Source organism: Brugia malayi, assembly GCF_000002995.4.
Source record: "Brugia malayi strain FR3 genome assembly, contig: Bm_v4_Chr1_scaffold_001, whole genome shotgun sequence".
Lineage (NCBI taxonomy): Eukaryota > Metazoa > Nematoda > Chromadorea > Rhabditida > Onchocercidae > Brugia > Brugia malayi.
Window position 1 is genome coordinate 3680837 of NW_025062475.1, and position 13191 is coordinate 3694027.

Below are 13191 nucleotides of genomic sequence, written 5' to 3' on the forward strand. Positions count from 1 at the left end.
CGTGTCAAAGAAATTGTGAATGGTAACCATGCGATTTAAAACTGGACTAAGATCGGTAATTAACACCTCCTTAGTTTCCTTAGCTGATATGTAATTTAGGTAAAAAAGTTCGAGCGTAAAAAACTTAATCTTTATGTTTCTATCACAAATATATGTGAGAAGTGAAGAAAAAAAACAATAAATTGAAAAGATTTTTCTGTAACTCGATATAAGATTAGCTTGGAAAAAAGATCGTACTAAATCAATGGCGTAACTATATTCAATTGAAGAAAAAAAGAAAACATGTTAAATTAGCCAGAAATAAATTATTTTTGTAATAAATGATTGTTTTGCTTGCTACATTTCAAAAATATCAGTTAAGATATCAGTTTTCTACAATACTATTTCTAGGTGAATCTATCTGAATTGGTAAACAGTTGCACTACATCACAGACAAAAATTTCTAACAATTATCAACAAAATGACATATGAGAAGTGCTCGACTGTACATAAATAATATTCGTATGTGTTAGTCATTTATTTCGTTAATAGTAATACAAATGAGAAAAAAAGTCTCACTAAACAGTACTCCCTGTCTCTCTCTCTCTCTCTCTCTCCCTCTCTCTCCCTGTCCCTCTTAGTAGTTTCAAACTCTGAAATGGTCACACTTTACTTTTCACAGCAATGAAATGATGACATTCGGACCGTAAAATGGCATGTGGGCCGTGATGTGCTGTTGAGAACAGAGATCACTGCTCGTTTTTTCGTCTTACGATTCAATACGATATGTATTGAATTTGTAAGGTAGCTGTATTAGTTACACGTGAATGGCGTGAGGACGTGTTCAGGATTAGACGTAAATCTTTATCAATGACACTACTAATAGATGTAAGAATACATGAATGGATGATAATTCGCATGGAGAGATATGGTTGCTTGCTTGCTTAATGTTGAATTTTGTTTATATCCAGTTTCATCATTATTTTTTGTTCCGTGTTTTTTTTAGTTGGACAAATTAAAATAATTGCACTGGATTGTCTTTTATCCATTTTTGTAACCAATATTTAACTTGTAATATGGAATTTTTTTCTTGACTAACGTTGTTTATGTTTGTATTAATTGGTGTATTTGAAGTTTATATTTTTTTAAGAAAATTTTTAAAGTTTTCTCGAATTTCCATCCAGTATTAGGCGAAATGAATGTATAGCATGTGAAAGACCATATGAAAACGAGCCTGAAAAAGCATGATTTTAAAGTTTTATTGGTTAGGAATCATCGCAGTTGTTTTTATGTTTCGGAATGCTTTAAAAAGAAAACAAAAATTTAGAAGAAAGAAAAATGAAAGCAGCTATTGATGTCAATCAAGGAATCAATGGTCAAAAAGGTGTTACTATAAAGAACTATAAGACCAATCCACGTCTCAGTAAGATTTTTCTTGCCTACTTGTGAGCTTCTCAGCTTTGCAGACTTGTGTTTTATTTCATTTTTGCAGCATATAAGACGGTGACTGGTGTTAATGGTCCATTGGTTATCCTGGGTGATGTGAAATTTCCTCAGTACGCCGAAATTGTACAATTGACACTCCCTGATGGAACGAAACGTTCCGGACAGGTTCTTGAAATCACTCGCAATAAAGCTGTTGTTCAGGTATATTTATTTTAGAATTGCATGGTTTTCAGAAATAAAAAACTGTTCATTTATTATCGACTAGTTAGTATTTTCTAGGCCATGTTTGTTCTTCACATACTTAACCGCTCATATTACAAGAGCTTGTTTGTATATTTTAGTAGCTTCGTTAAGGTGTTGAAATATATAAACAATGTTTGCTCAAAAAAGACGTTTTTTACTTATTTGTCCAAAAATTTGGAATTCATAAATATGTAAAAAGCCTCAGGTTGTCCGAAGACCCAAGTTTTGTCCATACCTTATTGGCTGAAAATCTTTCAAAAATATGTTAGAAATAGTCAGTCTTTATCATATGATTTTCCACATTTTGTTTATAGCAATTAGTGAATCTAATTCGTCTGTAAAAAACTTTTCTACGAATTAAGTTGTAAAGTTCATACTATTCTATTTGTGTCAAGTTATTCGGTCTCAGAAAAATGGTAGAGGTTAATACTTCGGAGACTCCATATGTATATATATAGGAGAGAGCGCGGAAAGGATTCTGTTAAACGATTTATAGAATGCACCAGTAAATCAGGCTACAGACGAATCAGTATTTAGGATTTTTCAGATCACTATATTAATCATTAATTAAATAATCAAATAGAGCAATGAAATTGATTTCAGGTTTTTGAAGGAACTGCAGGGATAGATGCCAAAAATACATCATGTGAATTCACCGGCGACATTCTGCGAACACCGGTTTCCGAAGATATGCTTGGTCGTGTATTAAATGGGTCCGGCAAACCAATTGATAAGGTAAATACCGTTTATGACACTGTTGTTGCTTCTCCCTGTCACTTATAGATGGAGCTATGAATCTTTCCTTTGCAACATCAAGATGAAAGCATTTATATGGAATTATTTCAGGGCCCACCGGTTTTGGCAGAGGATTTCCTCGATATCAACGGTCAGCCAATCAATCCAAGATGCAGGATATATCCAGAAGAGATGATTCAGACAGGAATTTCTGCAATCGATGTGATGAATTCCATTGCTCGCGGTCAGAAAATACCTATTTTTTCTGCTGCCGGTCTTCCACATAACGAAGTAGGTTATGTATGCTGTTTGGTTCATTCTTAATTTTGAAACCTAAGAAACATCGCATGTTGCTTTGATTATTAAAGCTTTTAAATAGTTTGATAGATCTTGTTTATTCCATTATTTAATAGTAGCTATATAATGTTCAATTTATCTCTTAACAATTTATAGATTGCCGCACAAATTGTACGCCAGGGTGGACTTGTTAAATTGCATGATAAACATTATGATGCAAAGGATGATAACTTTGCTATCGTTTTTGCGGCTATGGGTGTTAACATGGAAACCGCACGGTTTTTCAAGCAGGATTTCGAAGAGAATGGTTCCATGGAGAATGTTTGCCTGTTTTTGAATCTTGCTAATGATCCAACGTACTTTTTCCATTAAGCTTATTTAAGATTTTAAACTTAGTGTGGTCGTCTATTTTAAACGAATACGTAAATATAGATTTTTTTTATCGCGGTAAATATAGATTTGACATGCTATTGTATTTTGGCAAAGTGTACGGAATTGAACGATCTTTGCAGTCTTTGCAATTAGGGATAATATTTATGACTTAACAATTACCAGATGAATGCAATTCTAAATTAAACAAAGGGCATTTCTTTGAATCGTTCTTATCAATGCATTGCATACTGTTGGATTTTTTAGCATCGAACGTATTATTACGCCACGACTTGCATTGACCGTTGCCGAGTTTTTGGCTTATCAGTGTGAGAAACACGTACTGGTTGTTCTGACTGATATGTCTTCATATGCCGAAGCGCTTCGAGAAGTGCGATTGAATCTTATATTTTCTGAATTAAATTTTCGAAATCTCACGTGATTTTTAAGCAGTTGCGCTTGCATATAATGCATTTCTTCTTGTAGGTATCAGCAGCTCGTGAAGAAGTGCCTGGGCGGCGTGGTTTTCCAGGCTACATGTATACTGATTTGGCTGCTATATATGAACGTGCTGGTCGTGTAGAAGGACGCAATGGCTCGATTACTCAAATTCCTATCTTGTCAATGCCCAACGATGGTTTGTTGTGCTTTCTCTTAGAGTGGTACAATGATTCCAATTCAAGTTGGCTAATTTCTACATCAGTGAATATAACGCTACTTGTTGATTCTTGTGAAAATGCAATATCTGATTAACTTATTGCTGCAAGGCCATCTTTGAAAATTAGCTTAGGCAGTTTAACTTTTCAGACATAACACATCCAATACCTGACTTAACGGGTTATATTACCGAAGGACAAATCTACGTAGACCGTCAGTTACACAACCGTCAAATCTATCCACCGATCAATGTACTACCATCGCTGTCACGTCTGATGAAATCAGCCATAGGTGAAGGTATGACTCGTGAGGATCATTCGGATGTTTCCAATCAACTATACGCATGTTATGCAATCGGAAAAGATGTGCAAGCAATGAAAGCCGTTGTGGGTGAAGAAGCTTTGTCTTCAGATGATCTACTTTATCTCGAATTTTTGACGAAGTTCGAGAAGAATTTCATATCGCAGGGTTCGCTTATGTCTTTTCTGAAATGCATTTAATTATGTGGTCAGCTTTTAGTGGCACGAAAATGAATCAAAGTCGCAGCCTTCAAAGATTCTGATTGAAAATAATAGAACTTGATTCATGTATAATGGTGTCTGTATGTTTAGCAGGTCATGAACAATTAATTATGCTTGGAACAACTAAAACTGAAGTAAAACTCTAATTATGAAGAAGAAAGAATGAGATTTTAACACCTGGTTAGAGGTCTAGGCATTAATCAAGATCATAAAATAAGTGATACTTATCATTCTTGATTATGAAAGTTTTTTAGGTAATTATGAAAATCGAACAGTTTTCGAATCCTTAGATATCGGATGGCAGTTACTGCGAATATTTCCACGTGAAATGTTAAAACGTATCCCTGCATCAACATTAGACAAGTATTATCCAAGAGGAGGAGGTGCAAGGGATATCAAAGAGATGAAAGGGAAGGAAGGAAAATAAACGAACTCTTCCGCTAAGAATTAAAACATTATTTCGAAAACGCTTCCTCATAATCAGGACTGCAAAAATTTTTCTTTTTGCATTCGAGGATTTTTTATGTCAGTGTTTTTCATAGTTTCATTTCACTTCAATTCTTACTGTGGTTGTGATATTTAATTGTTTTGAATGGCTAAACAATAAGATCCATTCATACTACCGTGTGGGTTTGCTGTGGGTTCGCCATTCCATTTGAAAATTGCAAATCTGGGTTTCAATTGAAATTGGAAATGCAGTTTCACATGCAGTTCTAAACTGGACTGGAAAGTTTGCCTCAGCAATAATTTATTTCACTTTTCCCTGCAAATGTAAAAAATTTCATATGTGTGGTTGGCGATTTCTTTCTTGCCACATATCGTGAATTTTTGATTCTGTGTACTAGTATTTATAGTAAATAAATGTTTCTACAGATCAACTTAGAAATGTAAGTCGTGATTTTTTAGCTATTCAGTGTATTTATATTACGTTCCGTTGATTAATGCTATGATAATTAGGATATCTTTGGCTAGCAAAATTCATAGCAATAAATTGTTAAGCACGTTTGGTTGAAATGCATGTACCATGCTTCCATGAACTGATTAACCAAGTAACCATTTTTGTTTCCAGATTACAACCTATGGTTTTTAAACAGCAAATCACCAATCTCTAGGTATCGCTCTCTGTCCATTACTACCTTCTTTTCATTAATCAAAGGAACCAAATTTAGTGAGCGGGCATATGAGCTAGATTTGTGTTTTTTCTTATGTCATTCCTTAAATGAGATTTCACTATTTACTAGACATCTGAGATTCGACCATGTTGATGTGCTTCTTTTCTTTCGCATATTGCTAACTTGGAGTTACGATTTATTCATAGTATACTATGTTATATTTTAGAAGATAATATTCATTTACTGTGATATGTCAGTGGATTGTAGTCAATAAAATATGTAGTTTTTAGATGGTTTGCGTTTCGTGTCTCACTATGTGAATATTCACCTAATCCGTAGGACTTTTTTGAAAATCAAAATTAGGACACTCACTAGAAGTGACAGAAGTATCTTCATGATAAAATATAATGTTATTTAACAAATCTCTTTCGTAAGAGCACAGTATTTCTACAGTTATGTGTTTAATGTTTGTGATCTCCTTAATATAGGAACTTTTATTTGTTTAGCTTTAAGTGATTTATTTTGTAAAAATGTCTGTTGAGATAAGAATTACTATACTAATACAAATGTTTGGCCATAAATTCTTAATGACGCCTTCCTAATTAGTGGTCTGGAATAATTATACAAACGAAATTAGAGATTAGTATCAAAGAAGTTAAGACTTGAACCTAACGCCGACAGAATATAAAAATAAGAAATTCGATTTGATTTAAAAACATTCTGAATTTGTCACAAGGTCATCCAAATAAATCAAAGCACACTGATGCCTTTGATTAAATCTAGTGAAGATTGATTATGTCTGCTGTAACATTGTTGCTCGAAACGTGCACTGCTACAGATAATGACAGTTTTAAAAGTACAAACATACTATAGCAGATTTTCAACAAATTTATTTTTAATAGATTCGCTATTTCCGTACAATGAGCGATTTTTGCAAATCTACGTTGAAAAGCGCCACATTCGCTACTTTCCAATGAATCATAAAGTCTAGATTAGAAAAACCATTTTTACTACTTCCATCTAATGAAGCAAAATTTATAACAAGAAAACAAGATTTTTAAAATACATAACGGTTTACCACATACCTTGCTATGGTTCTTCAATTTAATGATTTCTTTTCGTGTTTTATATCTAAGCATTGATTTTTAAATTGCATGTTATTTCAAAAAAAAAAAAAAAAAAGAATCAAGATTCTCGTGTAAATATGATAAGTTTTTTTACTAAAAATAATATATCTACTTTAAATTTCTGTTTGGAATTGTAACCAACCAATAAATGTATCACCTAGTGCTCAATTATTTATAAATTCTTAGCTTGATTTTTTTTAATCTTTCAATCAATTCTAATTTCCTTTTAAAAAATTTTAATTTTAAATTCTGTCATTTTCCTATAACTTCAAAGTTTCGGAATTCACTCCCATTCTCACTTATTAACTTCCCTTCATATCACTACACTAGATTCAGTAAATCATAGATCAGATATGATGGAAATCATAAGATTACTCTGATAGCAAATCGAGATCAAATAAATCAAATCGATTGCAATAAGATCAAGCAGCTCGCAAGAACACCCGTTGTAATAGATGATGGAGGTCTTAAAACGAAATAATGCACGTAAATATTGGTATACGGTAATCGATTGGTAAGCATAACTGCTGTTGAGTTGGGGTAGGGATGGAGGTAGAATGTTTGGGGTAGTTACGTGGGTTTTACGTGGTGCGTGATTAGTTAATGAGTATGTTAACATGATTGTGTCAAGTTTATCCTTTCCTCCTCATTATCAATATTCGGTGGTTATTGCTACAATCTTCCTCACTTTACGTCTGTTGCCAAATATTTTCTTTTATCTTACCGAAATTAGTTATAATTTTTAACATAATTTCAAGAATATTATTTACATATTCCAAGTAGTATTGATTTAATGAATTTCCTCACGTGTTAGCAATATAAATCTTTTCTAGCATTAGCATTATGGAAGAAGAGAAAAAGGAACAATCAGAAGCAATAGTGGAAGAGACGGCAGAGATAGAAACGAAGGCTGAAGCGCCAGAAGGAGAGATAGAGAAGACAGATACGGAACAAACAGCAGAGACGACAACAAGAAATAAGGAAATAGATCCTAATACATCAAACTATATTAGACTTCGCGGTCTACCATTTTCAGCTAAAGAAGATGATGTTCGAGCATTTTTGGAAGGTTATGATCATTTCAAAAATATATATTTGCTTATTCTAAGTTGATTTATGAATTTAATGTGGTTATTTAATGAATTTGCCCAGAATATTTATTTTACATATTCATTTCAGGATTAAATTTTGGACATTTCTTAAGATCTTAACTTTTTAAATCATATTCTAAGACTTGCAAGCGTGCTGTATACATTTACGGCAGATTAGGACTAAAAAAATCTCCGTTATGCAGTCTGATTAAGAATCTTTATTTCATATGTTTTATGTTTATGGAGTATTCAGATATTTAGTTATCATTTCTTTTCGCAAAATAGTTTGTAAGAATTTGTGTAGTTTCCTGTAGCTGTAATATAAATATTTGGTTTTTAGGTTTGGAAGTAAAATCGGTGACATTTACATTAACATCAATGGGTCGAGCAAGCGGCGAGTGTTATGTTGAGTTAGTGGACAAAGTTGCGGCGGAGGAAGCAAAGCGCTTTGATAAGCAAGAAATGAACAATCGTTACATTGAAGGTCTCTTCCTACTTTTTCAATGTTTGGTGTTAGTTTTATGTTATGGCAGTAGCATCAGGAAGAGCATGAATTACCGTTTAATGGGAGGTGATAACGAAAGTGTAAGACATTTCAAATTTCGGACTTTTTTTAGTGTAGGTTTTTGAGCGTTGAAAATATGGCTCCATTCTTTATATTTGCATGATTGATGGCGCATTCAGACGAAAAACTAATTAAAAATGAAACTTGGATAAATAAGTTTGCTTTGTAGTAAATTTTTTGCTTTGTAGTATTCAACGTAACAGAAAGTGAAGTGGTTTGGATGACGCGACATAATGTGATTCGTAAAGGTGATCAAGACACACCTTATAATTTTGTTGTTAGGCTTCGGGGCATACCATTCAGTGCAACGAATAATGATGTGAAAGAATTTTTCAGCGGTACGTCGTTTTACAATATTTCATAAGTGTTGAAGGTATTTTTGATAGTTTTTTTTGACTGTAGGTTTCAGAGTTTCCCAAGATGGGATGTGTAGAATTTGTCGGGCCATAGTCGGCACACTTATACACGGGCAAATGGCCTTCTTTTTGTACTAATGGATTTGAGGAATTAGTGTCAGTGTAATTTCACAAGTTCTACTTTCTGGATCAGCTAGTGCAGTTTTCAAGATTTGAATGTTTTGCTTTAATGCGAATCGATCAGTAATTTTATATTTCTGGAAGGGAGGTGACTCCTAATTGCTCATGTATTTGGTGGTGTAAGTATGGGATATAGGATTGGAAGTGGCAGATGTTGTCATCGACAAGGAGCTGGGGGGTCGCCCATCTGGGGAGGCATTCGTACGGTTCGCCAGCAAACAGCATGCCGAGATGGCCCTGGAACGGAACAGAAACAACATGGGTTCGAGGTATGGGAAAATAAACATCAGATAAAATGCTACTTAACTCTTTTTACGAAATTATGTTTTAAACAAGCAAATGATTTACCGTTTGAATTACCCTGAAGACAAAAGTACTTTGGTTGCAATGATACTGTTGACAATCGAACGCTGCGTTTGAGAAGTTGTTAGCAGCTGTTGCAATTTTTTTAAGAGGAAATATCTGCCAGCACTGACGGGAAGACATTAAAGTGATTGAATATATAAGCCTTATTGCATATTATTTAGCGAAGAAAGTTGAATTACCCTGAAAAGAAGATTTAGTATCGCCCAACGAATTTTATCCCTGTCCATATGCTACCTAGCAGTGTTCTTTCATTAACGGTATCATAGTAACGACATGTATATTGCTGCTTCAAATATATTTTGAAACCTAAAAGTTTAAATTTTGAGAGATAGCATCTCTTGTGATCTCAGGAATTACTGAGAATTGAGAAATTTTAGGATAGTTGGCTGTCTGGGAGGTTTCCCATTAATAATTTATTAATGGAGACAGACAGTAGTCTGTTTAATTTTACAGGTTGTTTCAGAGAATTTCTTTGAAACGAATCTTTATGCTCATGTATTATCAAAGTCTTTTGATATGATATTTATTTGCAGATTGATCAGTAGCAATAAGTAGCAGTAAACTAACGATTGAAAAGTAAAATGATTGAATATGTCCCGAAAATTTTATCTAGTTTTTGTTTGATTTCTCTAGATATGTGGAAGTTTTTCGAAGTTCTGGTGATGAATTGGAGAAATCAAGGGAAGGTCATGTTGTACCACCAACGTCTTTGAGAAGTCTTGCTGTTGAACGCAGTTTTCCAACACCGCGCACCGAACCTATACCTTTACGCTTTGCTGCAGCGAAGCTTGGTGGTGTACGTCCATATCGGTAAGAAAATTTTATAGAATAAATTCTAGAAAACGGAAAATGAAAATTTTATCAGTAAGGAAAAGCAAGAAGTATTTTGTGTGTTATATTTCCATCCTGTGTTAATTTCTGGAACTTGCAATGGCTTGTATCGATATTTTGCGCATGCATTTTCAATAAAATGAGTTTTCAGTTTTCATTTCCAATTCATGAATTCATTACAGAAGGGAGGAGTATGGTGGTCCCTTGAGAAATGTTAGTATGGGTCGCCCTCGTGCTGGTCCTTACGACGCACCATATAGTCGTTACGCGCGTTTTCAGGATTACGGTTATGAAGATGATTTTGATTGCGATGATCCAGCTAAGATTTACATGAGGGGTCAGTTTATTAACAATACAGCTTTCAATAAATTCACGTCCTTTTTTTAAATCATACTTCTCTTTAGATTAACAATAATTCAATTGTATTCAATCTGATTGCTTGTTTAAGGTCTTCCATATAGTGCAAATGCGCTTGATATCGAAGATTTCTTCAAACCATTGAATTGTGTCGAAATTCAGCTGGGTTTCAATGAAGATCGTCGACCGTCTGGTGATGCATGTGTGATTTTTGGGACGGTAGGTGAAGCGCGGGATGCAATGTCCAGAAACAAACAGTGTATTGGTAATCGGTAAGAACATTATGAATTATGGATTTTTGTGCAGGTGAATGCGTGCATTTGTCTGGGTAAATTGTTAGGTATTAGAGGTGTAAAGTATTGATCAGATTCGCTTAGTAAATTATCTCAGATGTTTATTACTTTGGACAGTTGTTCTCTCCTGCAAAAGCACTGTAATGAGAATAGATCATGTTGATATAAAATGTAAAAAATTTTTCATCAAATTAATGTACTGGGTTCTATTCCGAGATTCCGATTTTTATTTTTTTTATTGTAACCTGCTCAACTGTCCTGCTTGTATTTTCCATTGATGAATAGATTGTGTTTTTATGAATTGTAGAAGTTGAAATCTAAATAAACAGTTTCATTCTTCTACAGATATATTGAACTGTTTACTGCCGCTGATGTGCCAATTACGCAAAAATATGTCATTTACCGAAGAATTGGTGGTACAGGTGACTATCCAGCAGCAGTGAGTGGAGGAGGTTGTCGTGGTCCAACAGCATTAAATCGTGTTAATTGTGGTGGATATGATGAATGGGCTGATAATGATGGAAATGGACGCTATTCAAGTGTTCAGAACAAGCCAGTTTCACTGAATCGTGTTGGATATACGACAAGTGATCCTGCTGATATTGGTGGGACTGAGAGTTGGTCGGATGCTGATTCGGGTAGAAGCTGTAAGTTATTTAAAAATTTCAAATCTTGTGTTTTAATGACTAAATCAGTGTTAGTAAATTTTTACTGGACTCGAAAATTTCATCACTAGCTTTATTTCAATATTGTAGGATGAAAATTCAAATAAAGTTGCTAATCTGTTTTCCTCTGTTTCAGCAGAAAGTATTTGACTTCATTATTTTTGCACAGAACATTTGCTTTTATTGGTCAGTATCCGGCTAAGAAAATTCTTTATATGATATTTTATTCCTGTTTCAGATACGACAGGATATAACAATGCTTCGGCAGGATACAATGCGAGCTATGCTACGGGAGGGCAGCAGGTTTGTTTGTTTGATTCTAGTCTGCATTATCGATTCAGTACTTTTATTAATTATAGCAGATCTGCCATCATACTTCTTATTCTTTAAATTTTTTTTTTCCCAAAATACTAACAAATTTTTAATATTTTTATGTTCGTTTGCAAACTGAGCATGTTTCAGAAGATTGCTAGCGTTATAGCGATCATTATTAAACATTTGAAAACTACTGACTTTTGCATTTTCAGTACTATAACGATGAATATGAAGGAAAACAATCTTCATATGGTTATCAGTGGGGCAGTGCTGGTGGTTCGGTGAAAACCAGCTGGTAAAAGCTTCAGGAATAGTTGATTCCCAGAATCGCAGCGCCAGTGTTGAAATATCTCGTCAGTAAAGCTTTTTCCGGTAAAACTAATATACCAAGTTTGCTGACCATTTGGTTCATTTGATTTTTATTTACCTGTTTAAATAATTTTCTTTATACTTTCTTTCGCGAAGGAAACGAAAAATGGTTGTAAACTCTTTTTTGTTTTTTTTCATCTTCATCAAAACAGTTTTATTTCTTTTGTGTTTAATTATTAACTTAATGAAATTCAAGTTCCAATTAATAACAGCTTTTCCTTTTTCATGTATGGACAGTGTTGTTCTCACAATATATTTTTCGCATCTTCATTACTTGCTTTCTTTTGTGTTTCAAGATTTCTATCAATTGCTAAGCTGAAATAGCGCTATTGCGTAATTTTCAAATACATTTCCAGAATTTTTTTTTAAAGATTTAGAATTAAGTTTTCAAATATCCGTTGGAATTTGCTGAATAGCGCAATACAATGTCCGATGGCGTTTTTTGATCTCGTTGTTACTCCTTCGGAATAAATGTTTCTGCACTTTTTATTAGTTCTCTTAAAACACTGTTTGATAAGTTTTTGGTAGCATCAGGTATTTTTGTTAGTAACGAAATTTTAATTTTTCATGAAGTCAAGTATATTGACTCTATTTCGTGCAGTTCATATCGATTGTATTTAATCATAGTTGTAAGTTTGTCAGAATAAAATGTTTTTTTGGTCTATGTCATCGCATAACATTGCTTTTTTATTATATATTGCAGACTATAAAGGGGCTATTACTGCAATGCTCAACATTTAACTTGCAATCATTGCAATTGGATATAAATATGTACAAAAGGGAATGATGGACAAATTTTTGGCTGAACATGCTTTTAAAGTTATAAAGTTAGCAAACATACTGACTTCATTTCACTATATGCTTTTGTAACATTTCTTTTGTTTTTTGCTTGCCAATTTGATGGATTGTAATTAGTTACAGTTCTAAGGCTGTTGATAGTTTGCTACCAATATTCCATAATTAGATGTTGGGTGGGACTGTGTTGTCTTTTGTGCTCGTCAGATTTGACATTTGAGATTTGAAGAAATTTGAATAGTACTGAGGACAGGTAGCTTTTTAATTTCAATTATTTCATAATATTTTTAAGAGTAAGACTGTTTTGATCATCATTTGAAACAATTATACTGGAATGCTAATTGAAGTTATTTACGGAAGAAGCATCGTTTAAGTAAACAGGAGGGAAAGTAATGGTGACGTTTCTGATTGTAATAATCTGTAAATTAGGATAAAAAGTAAATACGATGGACTATTTTGGGAAGCTTATTTTTAACTATTTTGTTTAATAGGTAATTCTTGCACTAAACAAACTGTTATAAA

The 13191-nt window shown here is 33.5% G+C and overlaps 2 protein-coding genes across 2 annotated transcripts; both read left to right on the forward strand.

The window, feature by feature from the left end:
• Window positions 1–1317: 1317 nt before the first annotated feature.
• On the forward strand, window positions 1318–4674 carry Bm13836 (vacuolar ATP synthase subunit B, putative; the record flags this gene model as incomplete). The annotated part of the gene is made up of 9 exons (XM_001893837.2): window positions 1318–1402; window positions 1472–1626; window positions 2272–2403; window positions 2515–2694; window positions 2857–3056; window positions 3337–3460; window positions 3556–3706; window positions 3877–4194; window positions 4502–4674. The coding sequence occupies 9 exons, from the start codon at window positions 1318–1320 to the stop codon at window positions 4672–4674; spliced, it is 1518 nt and encodes a 505-aa protein (XP_001893872.1).
• Window positions 4675–7329: 2655 nt separating this feature from the next.
• On the forward strand, window positions 7330–11804 carry Bma-hrpf-2.2 (RNA binding protein, putative; the record flags this gene model as incomplete). The annotated part of the gene is made up of 10 exons (XM_043076432.1): window positions 7330–7555; window positions 7918–8061; window positions 8331–8480; window positions 8815–8947; window positions 9678–9854; window positions 10058–10212; window positions 10324–10504; window positions 10871–11172; window positions 11429–11493; window positions 11718–11804. The coding sequence occupies 10 exons, from the start codon at window positions 7330–7332 to the stop codon at window positions 11802–11804; spliced, it is 1620 nt and encodes a 539-aa protein (XP_042932366.1).
• Between the last annotated feature and the right edge of the window lie 1387 nt (window positions 11805–13191).